General features: G+C 34.2%; 1 protein-coding gene across 1 annotated transcript; it reads left to right on the forward strand.

Moving 5' to 3' along the window:
- The first annotated feature begins 217 nt into the window (after positions 1 to 217).
- Positions 218 to 1,845, forward strand: LOC148573757 (3-phosphoshikimate 1-carboxyvinyltransferase 2-like). The gene is made up of 4 exons (XM_088505442.1): positions 218 to 313; positions 804 to 1,018; positions 1,093 to 1,210; positions 1,622 to 1,845. Exons 2-4 carry the CDS (start codon positions 852 to 854, stop codon positions 1,658 to 1,660), a joined length of 324 nt encoding a protein of 107 aa, XP_088361568.1. The 5' UTR covers positions 218 to 313; positions 804 to 851; the 3' UTR covers positions 1,661 to 1,845.
- Positions 1,846 to 9,567: the final 7,722 nt, after the last annotated feature.

Here is a 9,567-nt window from a genome sequence, read left to right on the forward strand (position 1 = left end):
TAACTCTACATAAACTAATCATGGCTTTACCTTATTCATTTGCTACTACTACTAAATCTTCAGTTTTTTCAAAGCTTCACGACACTTCTTTCTTCCAACACAATCAACTACAAAGAGCAAATGTTGTTACTGTTGTAAAGTGTGAATCAAAAGACTCATCAGAAGATAACATAGAACTGCAAGCAAAGGGTCCAAAGCTAGAAATAGGTTCACCTATTATTTTTACAGAGGCTTCTAAAATGATTAAGACTGTTGCTTCTGTTCCATGTCTTAGGGTTAATTCTGGTTTGGTCAAGCCTGGTGATGTTGGAAGGTACTTCAAACTCTTTCATTCATCTCTGCTTCTTTTAACTATTAATTTTCTCTTTTTATTTTTTATTTCTATGAATTATCCATACAAACTTTAGTTAATGATATTAGTTGGATAAAACTCTTTCTAGTGATACTGAATAATTTGAAACATACATTGAAAATAAAGCTTGTCAACTGACTGATCTTTCTTCTATTTTAGAATGACAATTACAAGCCACTGATTGGTTCTTGAATTAAATAGTGAGAGGAATATTGGATGAGGATTTTTCTTATCAAACTTTATCCATCACTTTTATAATTTTTCGGTCAAATTGAGAACTGAGTCATGGACTGTCCTTCGAAATGGGATTGCTTAATTTTCTAAAGTTACTTACAAACTCTCGATAACTTTACATAGATAAGGTATTTTAATTATAACTTCGCTGAAGAAAAATATTGTAACCGGTGTTTATTTGATCCTTTTCAAATGCTTTTATTCATCTTATTTGCAGGTGAAGTTGTCTGGATCAATTAGCAGTCAATACTTGACTGCATTGCTCATGGCAGCTCCTTTGGCCCTTAGTGATGTTGAAATTGAGATTATCGATAAAATGATTTCTATTCCCTACGTTGATATGACTTTGAAACTGATGGAGCGCTTTAGAGTCCATGTGGAGCACAGTGGTAACTGGGATAGGTTCTTGGTCCACGGAGGTCAAAAGTACAAGTAAGTTTCTATTATTGAGTTGTAAAGATTTTAGAATTAAATTATTGTGACTATAATTGGAAGTTTCCTACCAGGTCTCCTGGAAATGCTTTTGTTGAAGGCGATGCTTCTAGTGCCAGCTACTTCCTCGCAGGTGCAGCTGTTACCGGTGGGACTATCACAGTTGTAGGCTGCGGCACAAGTAGTTTACAGGTATGTGAATCCAATGAACTCTTATGACATGAATCTTGATCAGATTATATTTTTCAGTGGAGCCATTTTGCATTTCGCTTAAAAATTCCCTGAGCTTCTCTTAACTTGATCCTTCTCTTAACTATAATTTCCCTAGTGTTGTTGAATCTTACGATGAGTTGTATTTGCTGAACCGTCTGAGGGTTTTTTGGCGTGTGTGCAGAATCATCCTGCTGGTTTGAATTTGCTTAGCCCAGGTGAGTTCTTTTAAATGTTCTTTTTCATTCCGCACTCTGTGAAGAACCCTTTAATTATTTTATTTTTGTTCTGATCTCTGTTTGCTTTTGTTGTTCTCTCTATTTTTCTATGTTTTGATTCTTTGGCATAGATTGATTTACTCCAATTCCAATTCGGATTTTAATTTTATTTCAGTCAGGAGATGTCAAGATTAACTTTCAATGTGGAGCTTGATGCTGCTAATGCAACTTAGTTATCTATTAATATTTTAGATTATTCTATCTTTAAGTGCTAAGTGTAATTTGTGACATTCATGTAACATTGGGATGGTCATCTTATTTTTTTTGGTATTTTTTTATTAAGACAATGAGATATTGGCCAATGATGTTGAAAAATAACATCCAATTTTATAGGTATCATGTAATGAATATTATGTTTATTTATGTGATTTTTGGCTTTCTTTTTTCACTTTACAGTGTTTGATGGAGTAAATTTAGAAAACAAATTTAAAATATTCATTTTGCAATGAAAAAATCTAAAAAAAATTCTATTTTATCTTACAGACGGAAAATCTGTCGGAAAATTCGTCTGTAATTACAGACGGAAAATCGGTCGGAAAATCCGTCTGTAATTACAGACGGAAAATCTGTCGAAAAATTCGTCTGTAATTACAGACGGAAAATCCGTCTGAAAATCCGTCTGTAATTACAGACAGAAAATCCGTCTGAAAATCCGTCTGTAATTACAGACGGAAAATCCGTCGGAAAGTTCGTCGCCTTTGGAAAATGGATAGAAAATTTACAGAGGGAAAATCTGTCGGTAATTGCTAAAAATCCATCTGTAATTTTTCGATGGAAAAAAAATCCGTCGGTAAATAATTTCCGACGGGGCTTTTACAGAGTGACAAAATCCGTCGGTAACCAAAAATCCGTCTGTAATAAAGACTAAATCCGTCTGTAAATCTGTCTGTATTAATCCATTTTCTAGTTGTGAGAGTGCATATACAAATCTAGTGAGGGTTCAATGGCTCATTTCCATATGTCCATATTTGATTATTGCGTGTCTTGCAAGTTGTAAACCCTTTTGATTAACTCAACTCAAGAGTGAATGTGTTTTGATATGATTGATTTAGCCCTTGATTGTGCATATATGATTTCTTGGAGATTTGACTCAATTTGACCACATGTATTCTTATATATATATATATAGTAATTAGAATAGCATGATGCATGTAGGTGGCTCACATCTAAATAGGTTGCATTGCATAAGCTTTACCATTCCTCTTCACCCTTTTATAGCATTTCTTGAGCTTAGCATGAGGATATGCTAATGTTTAAGTGTGGGGAGATTGATAAACCGCTATTTTATGGTTTATCTTGGACTAATTTGAGTGATTTTTATCAATTCTTTGCTCACTTATTCATATAATTTGCATGGTTTTACAAATCCTTCCTAATTCTGTGATATAGTTGAAAACATGTTTCCTAGGCCTTTAAACTGTCAATTTTAATTACCCTTTATTACCATTCGATGCCGTAATCTGTTTGTTAAGTGTTTTCAGGCTTTATAGGGCTGGAATGGCTTAGAGGATGGAAAGAAAACATACAAAAATGGAAGGAACGTGCGAAAATGAAGTTTTGAGAAGCTGGCAGCGATGCGTACGCGTGACTGGCGCAGAAGACGAGCGACGCGTACGCGTGACTGATGCGTATGTGTGACAAGAATTTTTTCCAAGCGACGCGTACGCTGACATGCGCCACGTGCAAAAATTGCAGAAAGCGCTGGGGCGATTTCTGGGCTCCTTTTGGCACAGTTCCAAGCCCGAAAAATACAGAATAAAAGCTGCAGAGTGGGAGAATCACAACAATTCATTCATACAACCTTTCATTCAGATAATTCTAGGTTTTAGGATTCTTAGGTCTAGCTATTTTCAATTTTAGATTCCTACTCTACTTTGATTTAGTTTCTCTTCTACTCTTATTTATTCTAGCACCTTAGTTTATTTATCTTCTCTTGTTAATTTACTTTATGTTGCCAATTTAGTTTATGAATTCTCTTGTTAGATTTGATTTTCTACTTAATGCAATTTGAGGTATTTCATATTTATGATTGCTTTCTTCTATTTGCGTTATTGATGCTTACAATTGGTTGCTTAGATTTTATTATCTCTTATTAATTTTTATGTTTTTATGTTGTGCCTTCCAAGTGTTTGATAAAATACTTGGGAGGGTTTTAAGTTAGATTTTTATATTCTTGGCATTGGTTGAGTAATTGAAAACTCTTGAGTTATCAAACTCTTTTGTTGATTGATAATTAAAAGTTGCTAGTTAATTTGGATCCCTCTAAAGCTAGTCTTTCCTTAGGAGTTGATTAGGACTTGAGGAATCAAATTAATTCATCCACTTGACTTTCCTTCATAGTTAGAGGTTAACTAAGTGGGAGCAATGGACAATTCTCATCACAATTGATAAGGATAACTAGGATAGGACTTCTAATTTTCATACCTTGCCAAGAGCTTTCTTAGCTATTAGTTTTATTCTTGCAATTTACTTTTCTTGTTCCTTATTCAAAACCCCAAAAAGATACTTTCCCGTAACCAATAATAACTACACTTTCCTGCAATTCTTTGAGAGACGACCCGAGATTTGAATGCTTCGGTTATTATTTTTATAGGGTTTGTTACTTGTAACAACCAAATTTTTGTATGAAAGGATTCTTTGTTCGTTTAGAAACTATACTAGCAACGAGAATTTATTGTGAATTCTTTACTAGCAAAAATCCGTTCATCAAGTTATAAAATACATAAGAAAAAAAAGGCATCTTACTGCTTAGTCCATTGCAGTTGAAACATAGAAAACTATAATGATTGAGTAATTAGTAAAAACTATCAGCAACAAAATAAAAATAAAAATTCTAATAAAAAAGATCCATGCTTAGTTACTAATACATCGCATCAATTAACTTAAGCAAAGAGATTCAGCTTCGTAAAACAACTAGGCAACAATAATTACATGGCACAAAATTTAATAAGAAACAACTACACAGCAACAATGAGCAACTTAACAATTTAACAAATTAACAAATTAGCAACATAGCAGCAAGATTTGAAAAACACGGCAACCAGTAGCAAAGCAAAAAGTTAAATAACTCTATCAAGAAACAACTAACATAGCAAGCAAAAAGTAGGGTACATTCAAACATTTAAGCTATCAGATTTAAAGTTACCAGATTATAACTTAAAAAAATCGTAAAACTTAATTTGGTTTTTAGCTTAGGAATTTGGTACATTATTGGGTGAAGGGGTTAGAGGAAGAGGGAACAAACATACCTAAGCACGCAGATAGCGACGGAATCAAGCAGCAGCTCCGAAGGCGGCGCGGACAGCCACGTCTCCCTCCGGTGACTACCCAAACTGTGACGACAGCGAGGGAGCAATAGCGACGGGAGGCACGAACAGCGGCAACTCCTCCCCCTGGGCCACTCGCTTGCGTTCTCTTCTCCCTGTCTTCTTCAATGGCGATACAACGGTGACACTGGACAGCGATGATGGCGATCTTGATGGCAGAAGCACGTGCGACGATCCCTCTAGCAGCAGTGTAGATTGCGGTGGCCCCTTCTCTCTCTCTTACGTTTGACTCGACGACGTCCCTCTCTCTCAACGTCCCCCCCACTCCTTCTCGGTTCTGACAACGACGATGGCGACAGCAGCACCCAGCCCTGCCGGCGTCGTCACATCCCTCTCTTCTTCACCCTGCTCCCTCTCTTTCGCTTTTCTTCCTTCCTTCCTTTCTTTCTTTCTTTCTAACTGTGGGTAAGGGGATGAGGGGGTAAGGGTTAGTGGATAGGGTTGTGAGGGTTACTATATAATTTGAATTTTAGGGTTAAGTTTGATAATTTTAATCAAATTAGGATATAGAGTAATTTAAGATTTAATTTAATCCTTTAAAAAATATTTTTAAAATATTATTGAATTATCAATTTGTTCATTAATTTTCAGTTAAATATTCTAATTTAAAAATTTAATATTTAAATTAAATTATATAAAATTCTCATTAATTTTAATTATTAACTTACTAATTAGTTTTAAGTTTTAAATAATTTTTTAATTTAAAATTAATATTATTCTACTTAATTTTTTATTTATAAAATTAAATTTAAAATAAATCATATAAAATTATCATTAGTTTTCAATTCTTAAAATTTTTAAATTTTAAATATATGAAATACCCAAAATTATAAAAATCTTAATTAATTTATATTCATATAATCAAAATTTGAGTTAGTTATAAAAATATTCTTGAATAGTAATTAGAGTTAGGGTTAGGGTTAGGATTAAAGTAGTGTAAAAATTTTAATAAAATTAGAAGGTAGAATAGTAATTAAAAATCAACCATAATTTACTTAAATTATTTTAAAAATACAATATTTATTTGTCAACTTACTAATTAGTTTTAAGTATTAAATATTTTTTAATTTAAAATTAATAGTATTCAACTTAACTTTTTTTATAAAATTAGATTTAAAATTTTAATATTTAAAGTAAAACCTCTAAATTTTTATTAGTTTTTAATTATTAAAATTTTTAAATTTTAAATATATAAGATATTTAAAATTATGAAAAATATATAAAAATCTTAATTAATTTAAACTCAAATTATCAAAACTTAATTTAGTTAAAAAATTCACTCTCAAAATTGTAACCATAAACCCCTTTTAGGTCACTTTCAAAGCCGTGATCGTAGACCCTTTTAGGTCACTCTCCAAAAACGTGGCCATAGACCCCTTTAGGTCATCCCCTAAAACTGTGACCATAAACCTTTTTAGGTTGCCCTTTTGAAAAACCATGACCATTGACCCTTTTAGGTCATCTCTCAAAACTGTGACCATATATACCTTTAAGTCACCCCCAAAACTGTGACCATATACCCCTTTAGGTCACCTCCTAAAACCATGACCGTAAACCATTTTAGATCACCTCCCAAAACCGTCACCATAGACCCTTTTAGGTCACCCTTTCGAAAAATAATGACTATAGACCTTTTTAGGTTACCCCCCAAAACTGTGACCAAAGATCCCTTTAGGTCACCCCCAAAACCGTGTTTATAGACCTTTTTAGGTCATCCTTTCGAAAAACCGTGACCATAGACCCTTTTAGGTCGCCCCCCAAAATCGTGACCAAAGACCCCTTTAGGCCACTCTCCAAAATCGTGACCATAGACCCTTGTTGGTCACCCCCAAAATCGTAATCATAGACCCCTTTAGGTCACCTCCAAAACCATGACCATAGACCCTTTTAAGTCACCTTTTTTTGAAAAACCATGACCATAGACCCTTTTTGGTCACTGTAAAAAACTGTGACCATAGACCCCTTTAAGTCACCCCTAAAACCGTGACCATAGATTCTTTTAGGTCACCCCCAAAATCATGACCATAAACGCTCTTTAGGTCACCCCCAAAACCGTGATCATAGACCCTTTTAGGTTACCTTTTTTCGAAAAACTGTGACTATAGACCCTTTTTGGTCACTGTAAAAAACCGTGACTATAAACCCCTTTAAGTCACCCCAAAAACTGTGACCATATACCCCTTTAGGTCACCCCACAAAACCGTGACCATAGACCCTTTTAGGTCACCCTCTTTTAAAAATCGTGACCATAAGTACTCTATGGTCACCCTTTTTCCAAATATCGTGACCATAGCTTTTTTTTTTTGTCAAGGTAAAAAACCGTGGCCATAGAGGGTCTATGATCATAGTTTTTTACCGTGACAAAAAAAATCGTGGCCATAGACCCAAATGTTGTAAAGTTTAGAAATTTAAAAACTCACTGATTCAGAACGACATATTTCCCAGCAAAAATATGTTAAGGGTCTTTTACAAAGAGCTGGCATGTTAAATTCCAAACCTATGTTTACCTCTATGCTCTATATTTTGAAATTGATTGTTGCAGGTTTTGATGAGTTTGAAGATTTCATTTTCTATAGATCTGCTATGGGTGGTTTATAGTTGGTGCACGAAATTGTGAATTACACTTTTCACAACTCCGGTGCCACTAACCAGCAAGTGCACTGGGTCGTCCAAGTAATACCTTACGTGAGTAAGGGTCGATCCCACGGAGATTGCCGGCTTGAAGCAAGCTATGGTTATCTTGTAATTCTTAGTTAAGAGATCAATGATAATTCTTAATTTCAATAGTAAAAAGTAAAAGAGCATAAAAAAATACTTGTTATGCAGTAATTGAGAACATATTGAGGTTTTGGAGATGCTTTGTCTTCTGAGTCTCTGCTTTCCTCCTATCTTCTTCTTCACGCATGCAAGGCTCCTTCCATGGCAAGCTGTATGTTGGTGGATCACCGTTGTCAATGGCTACCATCTATCCTCTCAGTGAAAAAGGTCCATGTACATGGCTAATCATCTGTCGGTTCTCACTTGTGTTGGAATAAGATCCATTGATCCTTTTGCGTCTGTCACTACGCCCAATACTTGTGAGTTTGAAGCTCGTCACAGTCATCCCTTCCTGGATCCTACTCAGAATACCACAGACAAGGTTTAGACGTTCCGGATCTCAGGAATGCTGCCAATTGATTCTAGCTTTTACCACGAAGACTCTGGATTTATGGATTTGAACACTCTGTTGTCAGGAGAGGCAATCAAACTCCTGAACCAGGAACCCAAGAGATATACACTAAAGCTATTACAGATAGAACATAAGTGGTTGTCAGGCACGCATTCATAGGTTGAGAATGATGATGAGTGTCACGGATCATCACATTCTTCATGGTTAAGTACGAGTGAATATCTTAGAACAGAAACAAGCGTATTGAATAGAAAATAGAAGTAATTGCATTAACTCATCGAGACACAGCAGAGCTCCTCACCCCCAATCATGGAGTTTAGAGACTCATGCCGTAGAAGATACAAAATTCAGATGTGAAATGTCATGAGATGCAAAATAAATCTCTAAAAGTAGTTTTTATACTAAGCTAGTGACCTAGGTTTACAGAAAATGAGTAGACTAAGATAGATAGTGCAGAAATCCACTTCCGAAGCCCACTTAGTGTGTGCTTGGACTGAGCATTAAAGCTTCCATGTGTAGAGACTTTTCTTGAAGTTAAACGCCAAGTTGATGCCTATTTCTGGCGTTTAACTCCAATTTTTATGCCAGTTCTGGCGTTTAATGCCAGAATAGGGTAAAGACTTGGCGTTAAACGCCAATTTACGTCATCAAAACTTGAGCAAAGTATGGACTATTATATATTGCTGAAAATCCCTGGATGTCTACTTTCCAACGCAATTGAGAGCGTGCCAATTGGGTTTTTGTAGCTCCAGAAAATCCATTTTGAGTGCAGAGAGGTCCGAATTCAACAGCATCTGCATTCCTTTTTCAGCCTCTGAATCAGATTATTGCTCAGGTCCCTCAATTTCAACCAGAAAATACCTGAAATCACAGAAAAACACAAAAAATCATAGTAAAGTCCAGAAATATAAATTTTGCATAAAAAAATAATAAAAACATAGTAACAACTAACTAAATTATACTAAAAACTACCTAAAAACAATGCCAAAAAGCATATAAATTATCCGCTCATCACAACACCAAACTTAAATTGTTGCTTGTCCCCAAGCAACTGAAAATCAAATAGGATAAAAAGAAGGGAGTATACTATAAATTCTAAAATATCAATGAAACTTAGCTCCAATTAGTAAACGGGACTACACTACAAGAAAATGGAACATTTGTAACAAAAAATGTGTATCAAATTTAAAATTGTTACAAAAAACCATTTTTTTGTATTAATAATTGTTGATTGTTATAAAAAAAATTATGTTTTGTAACAACATTACAAGTTGTTACAAAACATCCAGATATTTTGTAACAATCCATTTTATTTTGTTACAAATGATGGTAGTTTTTGTAACGCGCTGGTGTGTTGTTACAAAATATTGTAATATTTTGTAACAAAAAATAAAGTAGTTGCAAAAATTCGTAGTATTTTGTAACAAAATAGTTTTTTGTTTCAAAAAATGCAAATGTTTTGTAACAAAATATCTTTTTGTCTGAAAAACTCAAATTATTTTGTAACAAAAAATTAATTTGTCACCAAATTTAACATTGTTTGTAACAAATTTTTTTGTGTCACAA

This window comes from Arachis ipaensis, chromosome B2 (genome assembly GCF_059453495.1).
Source record: "Arachis ipaensis isolate K30076 ecotype BB chromosome B2, ASM5945349v1, whole genome shotgun sequence".
NCBI classification, from domain to species: Eukaryota; Viridiplantae; Streptophyta; class Magnoliopsida; order Fabales; family Fabaceae; genus Arachis; species Arachis ipaensis.